The sequence below is a fragment of the Dicentrarchus labrax genome, unplaced genomic scaffold, assembly GCF_905237075.1.
Source record: "Dicentrarchus labrax unplaced genomic scaffold, dlabrax2021, whole genome shotgun sequence".
NCBI classification, from domain to species: Eukaryota; Metazoa; Chordata; class Actinopteri; family Moronidae; genus Dicentrarchus; species Dicentrarchus labrax.
The window spans coordinates 688,084-703,066 of NW_026136719.1; the positions used below are offsets into that span (position 1 = coordinate 688,084).

Consider the following 14,983-nt stretch of genomic DNA (forward strand, 5'->3'; position numbering starts at 1 on the left):
GTTTTAGAAACAAAACAAAAAGTGAAGCTGTGAACCCAAATTTTTATTATTTGGGTTCTTGAAAATTAAATATTCGAAATAATAATTTATTAAATTCCCTGAACAATTTTAGAAACAGAATTTTCTAAAATTTAGAAATTCATTCTATCTAAAGAAAGAAGTAAATTATAATTATTAGTTAAATTAAAGACATTTGAATTGGAAAATATGATTTTTTTTTACAGTGTAAGGAGGTTAAAATGTTCGTGCGTGAGGTCCGATGGCGTTTGACGGAAGTCTTCTGTAGCCAAAACTGTACATAGTGACACATCAGTTGAGTTCAGGTCAACAGTTTAACCTCGGCGCTAAAGGTGTATTAACCTGCAGGTAACCATAGCAACAGCACTGATGCTTCAGGAACTACAAACACACTGTAAAACATGCACTGTAAAAAAAGGGTTCGGCTTTAAGTTGAGAAAACTCATCATTTAATGGAAACTGTTTCTATTATGTTAAACGTTTTTAAATGAACTAATAATAATTAATAATATTTTCACTTCCAACTGTTTAATTTTAGCACCCAAATATGGAAAACTCCAGTTCACAGCTCACTCAGATTTGTTTTTGAGGGTTTTTTTAGGCACGATTTGGCTTCCATATTCTCTGTAAGCACTTATAAAAGTGTCAACTACATAAATGTGATCAAAGTGATCAACAAGGAGAATAAACATTTCTAAAAATACAGATTTTTTTGTTGCTTCTAGAAGTTTTTCTGAAGCAGAAAAGTAAATTAATTTTTATTAAAAATTTTTAAATCTTATAATATAATATATTTAATAATACATAATAATACACATTTAAGTTACTCTGACTTTATTCAGATAAATTCTGTGAACACATTTAAATAAGTTTGGAGAAATGAGTTTAAGTTCAATTAACTGAATGAAATGAAACACTTTGTTATTTTTACTCAAATCAAATGTTTTTTTCATCACGATCAGTTTCCTCAGTTTGAGTTGAACTAACTCATCGGGTTTTACAGTGTGACACTTAAAGCTTCTTATGTTAAAATATTAAAGCAAAACTTTTGAAGTTTATTTCAAAACTTTAGTTCGAGTTTGACTTGAAACTTTAAAAGTTAGTGACGACAGTTGCTTTAAAATGATGAGTTTTCTCAATTTTTCACTGTAAAACCAGAAAAGTTAATTTATCTCAAGAAATTGTTGATTCTGATTAAGTTGAAAATTTGAAGTAAAACAAAGTTTTTGTAAGTTAAAATATTCTTGATCAAGCAGCTTTAGTGTTTTTATTTGTACTGTTAAAACACCCAGTAAAAATGTTTAGTAATCTTTTTGTTTAATTTAGTTTGTGTAACTTAAATGTTTAAAATAACTTGCAGTGCACTGTAAAACCTGATGAGTTAATGTTACTCAAAAAATTGTTGAAACTCATTAATTGAATGAATTTTAGGTGAAAACAAACCAAATGAGAAGTAAAAGTTTAAACAAGTTAAAATAATTTGTGTTTGTTGTTTGTACAAATAAAAATTAAAAATTAAGTCAGTGGCACTTAAAATGACTAAAGCTGCTTAATTAGGAATGTTTTAACTAACAAACATAAAAGTTGGTTTGACTTAAAATTTTAAATTAATCAGTTTTACCAATTGTTTGAGTTAAATTAACGAATAACCTGTAATTCTAATAACTGAATGTGATTTTAAGGCACTGAAATCATTGGACATGATGATGATGATGATGGTGAAGATGATGATGATGATGATGAAAATGATGATGATGAAAATTATGATAATGAAGATGATGATGATGATGATGAAGATGATGATGATGATGATGATGATGATGCTGATGAAGATGAAGATGATGATGATGAAGATGATCACATTGAGTGTATAAGGTTGTTTTTTCTTCTCCATGTGCTCCTGTTAGCTCCTCTTAGACTGCATGCTTAGACAGTTTGGTTCTGGCATGAATGTTTATCACTGCGTAGAATTATGATCTGTTGTGAATGTGTTTACAAAAAATAGAAACAACAACAAAAAGTAAATAAATATGTGTGTGTGTGTGTATATACACATATATATATAACACACAGTGGGGATCGTCACCCACACGTCCATTTTCTATTCACGCTGTAAATGTACAGTTTGTTCTGAACGCCTCATTAATGTCGAATCTGTATTTGTTTGCAATTATTTGTATTTATTTATGTTTTCTTTCGTGTGTGTGTGTGTGTGTGTGTGTGTGTGTGTGTGTGAGAGAGAGAGAGAGAGAGAGTGAGAGTGTGTGTGTTTAAGGTTCAGTCACTTTACATTGTACCATGTCGCTGATAATGAACCTTGTTTCCTGTATTGATCTGCCTTTCGTTGCTCTGACTTCTTTTGATTGTAAACTGTGATGCACTCTTAAAAAATGATGTGTCATTTTTACTGTGTGTGTATGTGATTGGCATGGATGGACAGTAATGTTATTAATAGTTATATAACATTTATTTAACCGATGGCCCAGAAGAAAGAGAGAAAGAAACTAAACTGCAACTGAATTTGACCTATTTTTTCATTTATTTATGAATATTATTTTTCAAAGAGGGTTCGCAGCAACTTGTGCTCCTGTACTTAGATATGCTATGCTAGGCTAGAAAGGAGGAAGTTGCCCGAGGTTCAACTGTTAGCTGTTATCAGCCAGTTTAATAGAGGTCATATTTGAATTACAACATCCCAACACGGTGTACAAGTGTCTGACGTTGTATGCAACAGCATAAAAACATTATAATTATAAACAATTAATAATTCCTAACCTTTCAGCTTTTTTGTTTTTGATGGGGTTTTTTGGGCATGAATTGTCTTCCATATACTCAGTGAGAGCTACAGATATAATCAAAGTGATCAATAATGAGACTAAAACATGTTACTCAGAACAAAAGTGCAGCGGGTTTTATTTAAAATGTTTCTGCTGGTCGGCCACATGAATGAATCCACAGAACAAATGAAAACACGTAATATAAAAAGATAAAAAACACTGATGTACTGTACATACAGTTATAAATAGAATACTTTTACATTCATTCACATACATCACATCATTATCAGAAACATGAACACAAACTATAGTTTCATACACAGTGTCCACAGATATCAGTTCATTTTCATACTGAACAACCTGTAGGGCTCATTAAATGTTTATTAAAGAGGAAAAATATGGTTGTTATGTGCAATAATGCTAATGTTTTAAATCATTTCCAGATCAAACATTCTGCAGTTTCAGTGTTTATAAAAAGTTATCTGGTCTGTAAAAACCAGGAGCAATGAGCCGTAATGCTGCGTTCAGGTTGCAGTAATTAAACCTTGAACTGATGTCAGACATCAATCAATTGTTAGCGGCTAGTTAGCATGTTAGCAAAATCCTAGCTAACTATGAAGCTAACTGTACAGCTAACTGTAAATATATATGTATCTTTTATCTTTTAACCATCTTCAAACAGAGATTAGCATTAGCACATTGCATGAAAACTAATATTTACTAAAGCTAATCTTCCATTAAATCACTCGTCTTTTGTCCTTTGATATTAAATAAAAATGTTTAAAGTCAGTTAATTTGCGCTTTATGAACACTGTTCTAGAAAGAAGCTGTAAATAAAATGTATATTATTATATTATGATGATCACTAATTGGTACGTTTTTGTTAAAGCTAATTTTTCTTTTATAAAACCAGATTATTGTTGAAATGGCAGCAGGTATCTCATTGTGGATCAGGACTCTGTGAAACCAGAACACTGTGACGTGCCTCAGTCCTCAGGGTTCCTCGATGGGCGGGCTGTTGAAGCAGCCGCTGGGGACGGCCTTCAGGATGTCCTCCAGGTTAGCGATGTCTGCTAGGATGTTGTCGATGTCTAGGTTGATGCCGGTCAGCCGGCGTCGCTGGGCGGACTCCTGCTCCTCCATGTCCTGTAGTCGAGGCCTCAGACGGCCTTCCACGTCTCTCTGAGCGTCAGCCAGAGAGGCCTCCAGCCGCTTCAGGAGATCCTCATCCACGCGACCACCAGACTGGTCTGAGGAGGAGAAGATAAGAAATAAGAAAAAACCCTGTCCATGTGTCTCTGTGACATGTCCTGTGAGTCTGACTTCTGGTCACAGAACAAGCTGTGAACTTACAGAGCAAAAAGGATCGGGGCTAAGGAAGGGTAAACAAGTCCTCAGAAAACAACTATTAAATCAATATTATTGATTATTATTGATTTAATGTTTCTGCCAGTAAAACAACTTGTACTCACTCATGCCGGCCAGCAGACCGCTGATGTCTCGCAGAGTTTTTCCCACCGCGTCTCTGGTCTGTCTGGCGTTGTCCAAAGCTCCAGCAGCTCCAACAGCCGCCTGCAGAGGAAACAGATCCTTTACTACAGTAAAAGTACTAATCCCATACAAAGAGTAACTTACTTCAGTACTTCATTAGTTTTGAAGAGTAAATCTACTTGAGTGGAGTCTCAGATTAAGAATATAGAGCTGGAAGTAAAGTAGTTCCACTTTAAGTACAGGACGTATTATTGTGAGGACAGTTCACCTGCTCAGCCTCAGCCTCCAGGCTCACGGCAGTCACCAGCTCAGAGTCCAGTTCTCCAGCTGCGTTTTCCGCCCTGGTCCTCAGATCCTGCGCGTCCTTGTTCAGTTTGGTGGCTTCATTCACCAGACCAGCGTGAGGCGGCAAAGATCCAAACGTTCCCTGCAGAGTAAAGACACCCGTCAACAGAGTCTGATGCTGGAATCTCAGCAGTTTATATGAATGGACAGTTTGGTTGTTACCTCCAGACTGTTGACCAGGTTCTCCAGCACATTGATGGTTCCCAGAGCGCTGTTGTAATCACCAGACACATCTTCGAGGTAGGTCAGCGTGTCATCATTGTTGCGGACAGCCTGCTGGATGGTGGCATTGATACCGGGAAGACGCTTGATGGCGGCGTCGGCCAGAGCTCTGTTGCTGTCGATCTGCTGATCGAACCCTGCGGAGTAAGACAAGGAATCACGTTCAGTCCTTTGCTCTTACTGGTTTTAGAAGATACAAAGAGTTGGTCGCTGCGTTTACCTCTCAGGGTCTTCAGGGCGTCGTCCAGCTCATCTGTGTTGCTTGTGATTCGTCGGAGAGCTGCTTCGGTGTCAGCCTTGGCAACGTCGACTCTGTCCACCAGCTTGTCAAATTCCTGCAGAGAGGAACCACATCAATGACGCAACTCGACAACAACACTCACACTTCTTAGACGTCTACGTTAACGTAAACCTGCACTGGTTCATGTTTGTAGCCCTTCTGTTACAAGTGAATTTTAAAAGCAGGACTGGATTCCCATAATCCTTCAGTACCTGCTGAGCAGCCTTGCCCTTGGCCAGAAGGTCCTCGGTGGTGGCTATGTTTTGCTGTACACCATCCTGCTGCGCTTCAAAGCCTGCAATGTCCCCATCTACTACCTGCTGCAGACCGCCCAACCTGGAAACCATGGCATTCGCCCCCTCCTGAGCATGATGGGAAAACACGAGGGTCAGAGACTAGAATAAGAACTTACTCATCAGTGTTTCTTTAAGTCTCCACACTTTGGCCTCTAACAGTAGTTGTTACCTTCAGGGATGATGGGATGCCTCGCTCCATGTTGGCGATGTCTTTCAGCATGCCATCCGCCATTTTGATCTCGTCTCTGGCTTCACTGCTCAGCCGGGTCCCCTGGTTCTCTAAACCCTTCACCTGGGCCGAAGTCTGATCATACCTGAACACACACGGACATCATTAATTCAGAGTATGGGCACAGATTTTCTCCAGGATTATTGATCTATGGATGCAGTGAAGTGACTAACATGGTTTTCAGTTCTCCAACCAGCTCTTTGACTTTGTTTTCTTTGTTCATGAGATTTCGGACCAGAGCCAGACTCTTCTCAGAGTCACTCAGAGCGCCGGTGGCAGTTCGCTCCACAACGTCGGCCATCGTCTGATGTCTGAAGGACAGACAGGAAATAGTGAGGATAACAAAGACACAAACTATAACGATGTAAGGAACCTCTTTTTAGTTTATCAATAACACCATCAAATGAATGCTTACTTATCAGCCAGACTGGTAGCTGTCTGCACCAAAGAGGAGAGGAAGTTTGAACCCAGCGGAGCATCTCCAAGAGGAATTTCCTAGAAAGGACAGGAAGTGACAAAGCAGGTTTTAGAGAAATGTTTGAGAAGTGTCAACTACAGCGAGTGCATGACATCGTCCTTACAGCTGATCTGAGGTCGATTTTGGCCTTGTCCAGGTCGCGTTTCATCTCCTCTATCAGAGTCTGAACCTCCTCCACTTTTGTCTTGTACATCTGCTGTTGTTGTTTGATGTCATCCGCCTTGTCGGCAATGTTTTGGATGTCCTGCTCTTCAGCCAGCTGATTCCTGCTGATGGACGACAGACGACCCTGCAGGGTCTTCTCCAATCCTATTGGACACAGAAGGTGTGATGTCATTAGAATCAAAGTACTCATTCGAAACTTAAACTCAGTGACTGATGAAGTGAATGAAGTGCTACCTGTGAGCAGCTTGGTGTCGTCCTTCAGGTCATCCACCTGCTCCGCAATGTCCCTCAGAGCAGCCTCAATCTCGGTGTTGGCTGGTTTCAAACCTCCACCCATGTTAGAAAACAGAGTCTCCAGCTCCTTCAACTTGCCAGCGTAAGCCTCCATCTGTAACACAGAGTTCAAGAAACTAATTTACACCCGTTTCCTGTCTGATCACATGGTGATGGCTCATGAGGACATCCTGTCTACAAGTCAAACTATCCTTTATATAAAAGAAATTAACATTACATTCACATTAAATTAATTGTGTTGGTGTTTGAAGCAGACTTTTCACAGACATACCTTCGCCTTGATGGGGCTGAAACATGCAGGACAGTTGGACCGTTGGCAGTTCAGACCCTCAAAACCCGGTTTGCAGCGACAGCGACCCAAATCATCACACTGTTGGGACTCAGAGCCCCAAACATCACAGTCACATGCTGGTCCAAAAACAAGAGAGGAAATAACTGTTAATAACCTCCCGCTAGCTCAACATCAGGCTGATAGTTCAGGACAGTTTTTAAAGTTAAACAGCGTCATGCGACGAGCGTCCCAACTGAAGTATCGTTCTTACGTTTGCAGGCATCGGTGACTCGGCTGTGGTAGAAACCGCGCACACAGGTCTCACAGTTCCTCCCCTTTGTGTTGTTCAAACACTTTAAACATTCGCCAGTGCTGCGATCGCAACTTCCCGCCATAGTGACATCAATGTGGCCGTTGCATCTGCAGGGTCTGCAGGGTTGCTGCAAACCGTCGCCCCTTGCAGGTTCACCGTAAAAACCTTCCTGACAGACATCACAGCGAGGGCCTGAGGTGGGAAACAGATACAGTATTTTCATATCGTTAGCATAGCATTCTATTAAGACTGTTTAGAACGGTCAAATATATATGATTGTTCTGAGACTACCTGTGGTTCCAGTTGGACAGCGTTCACAACGAGGTACCAGTGAGCCATCAGCCAGCGAGCAGGACACTCCATCTGGACAGGGACACTTTACACAGGTTTGAGACTGCCAGGGGTCGCGGTAAAACCCCTCCGAGCAGCTCAGGTCTCCGGGCGTCTCGTCAGCAGAGTAACAGTCTCCGGTCTGCGGGTCGCAGCTGCCTCCTCTGCAGCTGCAGGGCTCGCAGGGGCTAAAGGCTCCTTCTGCGGGGATCTTGCGTCTGAAACCAGCTGAGCATCGCTCGCAGAACTCGCCCTCATATCCTGGTGGGCAGCTGCAGGTCTGAACCCATCGGGCCGGCACACCGTCTCCACGCTGTGCTGACACCAGCTTTACATTGTCAAGGTATCCACGTCCTGAAGAGACAACAGTTCAATCAATCAAGAGCAATTCCACATACTCAGTAGAAAAGCTCTGATCTGTATACGATTAAACACCCATTTTTGGGCAATTTTATGGAGGAACTGCATGTGAGCTAAAACCCAGAGAGTAGTCGAGTTCTCTGAAAGAAAGCTGGATGGAACAAAGACTGGAAGAACTGAACAGAAGTATAAAAGGAAGCTCACCATTTTCGCCGAATGTTGCCCGGATCTTGATGGCGGTGAGGTTCTGTAGGAGCGTCTGGAACTGGAAGGAGGAGAGCTGAGGCCGCCACCTGCTGTCAGGCTTCTCATCCAGTCTGTTCATTCAAAAATTTAAAACAAAATAAAAATAAAGACAAATGAAAAATACAAAACTTTAATAAACTCTGGATGTTTCTGCCTCCTGATTACTGGTATTGGTGCCCATTTTGTTTACAGAAGCCATAACATATTTGGGGGCTCACTGGGATTTGAACCCGCAACATCTCATAGTAACACCAGTTGTGCTCCAGATCATCAGTGCCACACATTTCTTTATACATTTTGTCTGAAACCAATCCGACATTGGTGGCACTATGAAACTATTGTAAAATGGTAATGGTGGCAGACTTTGGTAGACCTTGAATGAATTTGTGTAATCTTTAATTAATTATCTTTCTGCAGGTTCCTGACCTGAAGCTGTAGTTGATTTTCTGTCCACAGGGGACGATGGATCGCAGGTCGCCCAGCGAGGCAGCGACTCGCAAACCGGCACCTTCCAGGATCACGTCATTGGTGGACGGGTGGCGGACGCCGCGGTCCAGACGTAGTGAGAAGGAAAAGTTTTGACCGTAACTCAGGAACTGATTCCCCAGGTAGGGAGCTGGAGGAGAGGAGAGCAACACCTGGTCAGGTAGGTGGAAAGGAGGCGAAAGGAGGAAAGGAAAGTACAGGAAAGGAAAGGAGATTTAGAGAATAGTGATCGATAGAATAAAAAGAAGAGGTGGAGCAGATATAGAAGCAGGATGAAGGAGGTGGGGTTTGTTGTCACCTGGGGCGTACAGGTAAACCGGCAGGCTGTTTTTGGAGATCACCTCCAGGTCCTGGTGTTTTGGTGACCAGCGGAAGTGGACGTCATCGGGAGTGACGCCCTGCGCCGTCGCCGTCTTCCAACCATCTGGACCTGAAAACACAAAGACACGACTGCTGAACTCTGGGGCTTTTATTTTGAAATTGAACTCCTCAGCTAACTACTGCGGTTGTCTTTTATTGTGAAGAGGTGAAAGGTTACCATCGGTGAAGGTGGAGGTGATGCTGTGGACGGAGTAACCGGACTGTGCAGAACACTGGCTGCTGTGGCCGTAACAGAAACACGGTAGGGTCAAACTCCCAGAATCTTCTCTGGGCTGACGTCTGGAAAACACAAAAAGCAACAGGAAGTTAAAACTGGCAAAAAACACAGATTAAAGGACCAGTGTGTAGGATTTGGGGCTATCTAGTGGTGAAGTTGCAGATTGCAACTCACTGAATACAGCTGGCTAGCTGTCAAGCTCAAAAAATATTGTGTACAGTCTGGACATGCTCTATTTGAAAAGTGTCCTGGGATAACAGCTGTTGTAATTTGGTGCTTTAGATACTGGGCGGAGGTCAAATGAATTGTGAAAAAATACTGCATTGCAACTATTGGGGCCAGCAGGACTCCTTTTCCACCGAATTGTCTCTTGAACTGGTTTCTTTCAGGATTCAACATTAAAGATATAAATGTGTAAATGTGTTTCCTTACCTTTGTGAGCAGCCGTTTGGTCCGATCGGTCCGTCTGGGCAGCGGTCGCATTTCCCTCCTGTGACACCTTCTTTACAGCTGCAGCGCCCCCTGCTGTCACATGTGGCACCGACAGAACCTGGACAGACAGAAACAAGTCCAACGTTAGCAGTTGTTTCTCAGAACGTTTGAGAGAAAGTAATAAGTTGTGGTTGTTTCTCACCGATGAGGTTGCAGCTGCAGGGTGTGCAGCTCAGTCCCGCCCCCTGCAGGTAAAAGCCGTCCTTGCAGCGCTCGCAGTGGCGGCCCTCGGTGTTTCCCTGACAGTCGACGCAGTGCAGGCCCAAGGCGTCCCGAAGGCAGTACCGAGATCTCCCGTTGCAGCTGCATTGCAACGTCGCTGCAGGAGGAACAGGAAATAAAAGCAACATTTCTTTGTATTAGTTTTTTAATTGTTTTCACTGATGGTGTTTTAAGAAAATGTTCATATCTTTAGGAATCATCTTCTCTATTACATTTAATGGGAATCTGACGACCGACTGTGGAGATAAAATCAGTTCTTTTCACTGAGCTTTAACCTGCATTAGAACTGTTTACAGAGTGTGAAGCTCCTTGTATGTTCTGTGGTTTGTTCAGAAATCCCAGCGAGAGCTGCCACTCCCGGCCTGAAGCCCTGCAGACAAATCCTCAAAGTCCACCGAGTCCCACCCAAAACCAACCACCGCCCCGCCTGAGGAGAGATCATCACTCTGACAGACACCAACATCCAGCAGTGAGACATAAAAGCGTCATCCTAAAGTCTGATTATGTTTCAACAAGCTGATACTTGTTACTGCTGTTAGGTAGGGAATTGACCTCCGCACTGTAAAGACAGTCTGAGTCTCCTAAAACCTGCAACTTTGTTGTCTTTTCAACATACATTAGCCTAGCACATAGCATATCTAAGTACAGGAAAGTAAACCACGGTTCTAGCCATAAATTTATATCTTATGAACATTTAATTATCACAGTTTAAGGTCTGGTTTAGCTGAGCTTAGTTAGCTAGCTAATATACATCAATTGTTAGGCAGCTAGTTAGCTATCGTTTTGCTACAGAGACAATGTTATCTAACTTAATCATTAGGTAGCTAGTTACATTTGATAGCTAATGTTAGAAAACTTGATAACTAGCTAGCTAAGAATATATATAAATAGTTATTATTTTTACATTTAACCTTGAACTTTAAACAGCAGACTTTTTTTGTCAATGCAAACGGTTGTGTTAATTTTGTTGAGCTGAAACAGTTAAATTTTAAACACTGGAATAACAAAATATTAAAGACATAAATGTTGATTAACCAAATCAGTTCTAGTGTGGAGTTATTTAAAATTAATGTATAAGGTCAATAATGCCCCTGCAAGAAAACTTTGTGCACTTTTGTCTGAATATAATTGAATAACTATGAGATAAAAGGTAAAAATTAAGAGATAAAAGTCTAAATTATGATATAAAACTTCATGAGGTAGAAGCAGTGATTTTTAAGGTGGAATTGCTTTATTCAGTGTTTTTACCAGTTTTGATCAGCGGTCTGTTTTGGATCCCCTAGGGGCAGAAGTGATGTATTGTACCTTTAAAGGGATGTTGTTGTAGTTTTAAACCTTTCTAAATGTGTTTGTGTTGCAGTTAAATCCACAGGATTTTGAATGGACTTTGGTGTGAAGGTTCTGAGTTATTTCTCCACACAGACTTGTGTAAACACTGAGGTGAGTTTAAGGTGCGTCTGTTTGTTCTGCTGTCGTGACGAGGTTCACCTCAGATCACTCCTCAGACCTCCTCAGTGACTCACTCTGTGATCAGAGTTAATGTTTACCTGAGCGCCGCCGGCAGCTCTGCTCAGCTATTACGACTTTTATAGGACGGTTCCTGACAGGAGTCTGTCTGAGAGGAGTGATGACTAAACATATACAGTAATAATAATAAAACAATACAACATAAAGAAATAATGATGAGTCAGCTCAACTGAGGCTGCCAGAGGAAGATGATCGCCTTCAACCATTTAAGTTTATTAACTATTTAAGAATGAAAAAGATATTTGATTTGAGTTGAAATAACAAAGTGTTGATCGTTAAGGTAACTTGGGTAAATTAAGTAGGTAGTAGTAAGTAATTAAGGTAATTGTATCAATTCTATTCAGTTAGTATGCAGCATTTCTCCAAACTAATTTAAAATGTGTTCACATCATGTATCTGATTAAAGTAACTTAAATGCTTCTTTATACAAATGTTTCCACTTCTGTTGAATTAACTCAGTTTTCTTACCTGTCAACTTTCAATGAATCAATAATCAGCTGATATCATTGTTTCTGTTGTAGTTGCTTTTTTATGTGACAAACATCAAATCTTTACATTTTGCAGGCTCATTAAGAACTTGCACTTATTATGATTTATACACTGAAATTAAAATAAAAATGAATAAATCCAAATGATCTAAAATAATTTTAAAGAAAATGAGTCAATAAAACAAACTGGAATTATATCAGCAATATTTAAAATACTGCATTCAGAAGAATTATTACTTAAACAATTCATTTTTGAGTTGGATTTAATTCATGAGATTGAAGGATTAAATTAACTTTTCTTATATGTGCTGTTAGGCTTTACAGTGTACTGTAAAACAATATATACCAAAACTATTTACAGTAACATTCATTAATAAGTTATATAATACTATTTTGTGCAATGAATTCAGCAGTTTTAAAGTTACATCATATTTAATTTTGACTTTCTGGTTAGAAATAAACTGCAAAATAATAATATTCTGTATTTATTAAATGCCTCCCCTCGAGTACTTTTACCCCACTGGGGTATTTAGATATACTGAAGAGAACTAATATGTGTGTACGTTATAGATAATATCTACTGACTGTATATAAACTCTTTATCCATAACTTCTAATGAGGTTGCTTAAATAGATTCAATATAGATTAAATCTGTGCATTGTGAAAGTTACAGTAATCACTTACATAAAGTCAGACATGGAAATTATATTTTAGCTTTCTGTTGATTTGCAATTTTGTGTGTTGGGTATTCAGGCAGGGACATCATGCTAAATGCTAAATGTTAAATGCTAAAAGTATGACATTCATGGTTTTGCATTAATTTGAATGACTTATGATCATTTGTAGCATTTAACAGCTATTAACCAATAAAACCAGTTAACTCTGTGAATCCCTGTAAAAAAGGACAAAGTCTTTAACTTTAAATCTTTTTATGCACTAATTGTTTTCATGATTCCAGATTTCAGTCGGTGCTGCAGCCTCCGGCGCCCATCACCAAATGTGATGGTCACTACGGAGACCAAAACTGGCATGAGCAATACATGAGAAGAAAGACGTGCTGGAAAATTACAAGTCAACACTTGTTTGTTACATAATGTAAAGAGTCAAACACGCAGCTATTCAGAGAATATTTTAGGAAACAATTTTTTTTAAAAGACCAGAAAAATACCAGACATGACCTCGATGGAAGCGACGAGTCTGGGTAACGTTGTGGTTTAAACACTGTAGATTCCTTCAAGGAATTAATAAACATTTAAAATAATGAGCTAAAAGCTAAAAGTAATGAATGAATAAAAATCCAGTTTGAAAACAGTTCAAATGTGATAGAAAGTTCTGGAAACAGCCAGTAAGTGGACCTTTAATAAGTAGATTCATTTTAATCTACTGTTTCCAATAAAGACTGAAAACAGCCTTTAATTCTCCCAAAATATAGTTCTATAACAGATCTGACTTATACTGTAAAATCAGCTGATTTAACTCCAATTATTGGTGAAACTGAAAGTTAAAAGTAAAACTGAGTCAATTGTGTAAGTTAAGAAACATCGTTGATGAAGATTGATAAAAACTTGTTGTAGCTGTAATCCGTTTGAACACTTTAAACACTTTAAACACTTTAAGTTAAAATAACTTATTACATTACAGTTATTATTAAAGATGATATTCAGTTTTCCCCTAACGCACTCGTCTTTAATCATGATGGAGGATTTGAATTAAAACAGTCTCAACTCTAAAATAATAATGAGATTTATAAATAAAAGCAGAGAGAAAGTTCTCAGGTGAAGAATAAATTGTGGCAGCAGTTTAAAGATGCTGTCCTCTTTCAGTAACGTGGCGTTCAGGGACTCACCGTAGTGTGTGTAGGTTGCCTGGACGGCACAAAGTGCAGTCAGAACCCCGTAGAGTGATATCCAGCTGATCCTCATGATGAATCCTCTCAAATCAGATCAAAAAAACTCCTGCAGCTCCTGAAACCGTCGCCTTTTAACGGCTCTCCCTCCTGCTGCAGGTCTGAACACGCTGCACATACTCACATGTGATTCACGCACACACACAGTCAGAGGATATGACTGAGTGTGTGCGTGCTGGGGCGTTGTTCTGGACCTTCGCTGGCAACAGTTTTTTACATTTTCATGACACAAAGACGTTTCACAAGTCAGATATGAACAAATGTGATGGAGTGAATACACGCTCTGTTCCAGAAATGGAAAATATTCTAATTGAGAATCTGATTGAGACTGAATGGCACCAATAACACAATAAAATCAGCATTATCTGTAGTGATTCATCTTTATTTGGTGTTATAAAGAGGGTGAAATACATTGTTCAAATAATAAGTTAAATAAACCAACAACACATTCACAATAACAGCATAACAGCTGTTCATAAAGGCTTTAAAGTATAAAAGAAATCAAATATTCAGAGCTTCCAGTCTTTATGCTAAGCTAAGCTAACCAGCAGACAGGAAGTGGATATGTGAACATCTGGACAAAAAGAGAAGAACAAACAACTCCCCCCCAAACCCCCCCCCCACAGGGTCTTCATCAGCTCAGCTGGGTTATATATACTCTATATAGTTTCTATAATATAATAATAATAGTATCTACTTGTTTCTTTTTATTGTTTTTATTATCATTTTATTCTTTATGAGGGTTTTGTTTTCATCCTTCTCTCATTAGGTGAACACTTTTACTATATTTTACTCTATTTTTCTGTATTTTTACTGTATTTAACTTTATTTTACTGTCATTTTGTAATTTTTCTTTTTACTGATTTCACTTTGTTATGTGTTTCCTTCCCCCTGCTGTTTGTATCCTGCCGTATTGGAGCTGCAGCCACAGGGACAATCAGACTCCTTTAACTGTGAACTGAGAGTGCTGATTGTGTTTGTTGGTAACTCGCCGCCTGCAGGAGGGATTCTGGTTGCTGAGGATTGTTTCCATTTGTAAACTGTGTCCTGAGGCTGAAGTTATGACAGCCAGACACACCCTGAACCTCAGACACACATTATGATCCATCACACACACCCTGACAATACCTGGTTACACACACACACACA

General features: G+C 39.6%; 1 protein-coding gene across 1 annotated transcript; it reads right to left on the reverse strand.

Moving 5' to 3' along the window:
- Positions 1–2,903: 2,903 nt before the first annotated feature.
- On the reverse strand, positions 2,904–13,939 carry lamc2 (laminin, gamma 2). The gene is made up of 21 exons (XM_051380350.1): positions 13,775–13,939; positions 9,834–10,010; positions 9,632–9,749; positions 9,140–9,261; positions 8,900–9,031; positions 8,542–8,731; positions 8,074–8,186; positions 7,471–7,863; positions 7,138–7,371; positions 6,867–7,003; positions 6,536–6,689; positions 6,240–6,445; positions 6,074–6,153; positions 5,832–5,969; positions 5,599–5,743; positions 5,346–5,495; positions 5,074–5,188; positions 4,794–4,990; positions 4,555–4,713; positions 4,268–4,367; positions 2,904–4,045 (listed from the first exon to the last, which is right to left on the reverse strand). The coding sequence occupies exons 1-21, from the start codon at positions 13,848–13,850 to the stop codon at positions 3,789–3,791; spliced, it is 3,393 nt and encodes a 1,130-aa protein (XP_051236310.1). The 5' UTR covers positions 13,851–13,939; the 3' UTR covers positions 2,904–3,788.
- Positions 13,940–14,983: the final 1,044 nt, after the last annotated feature.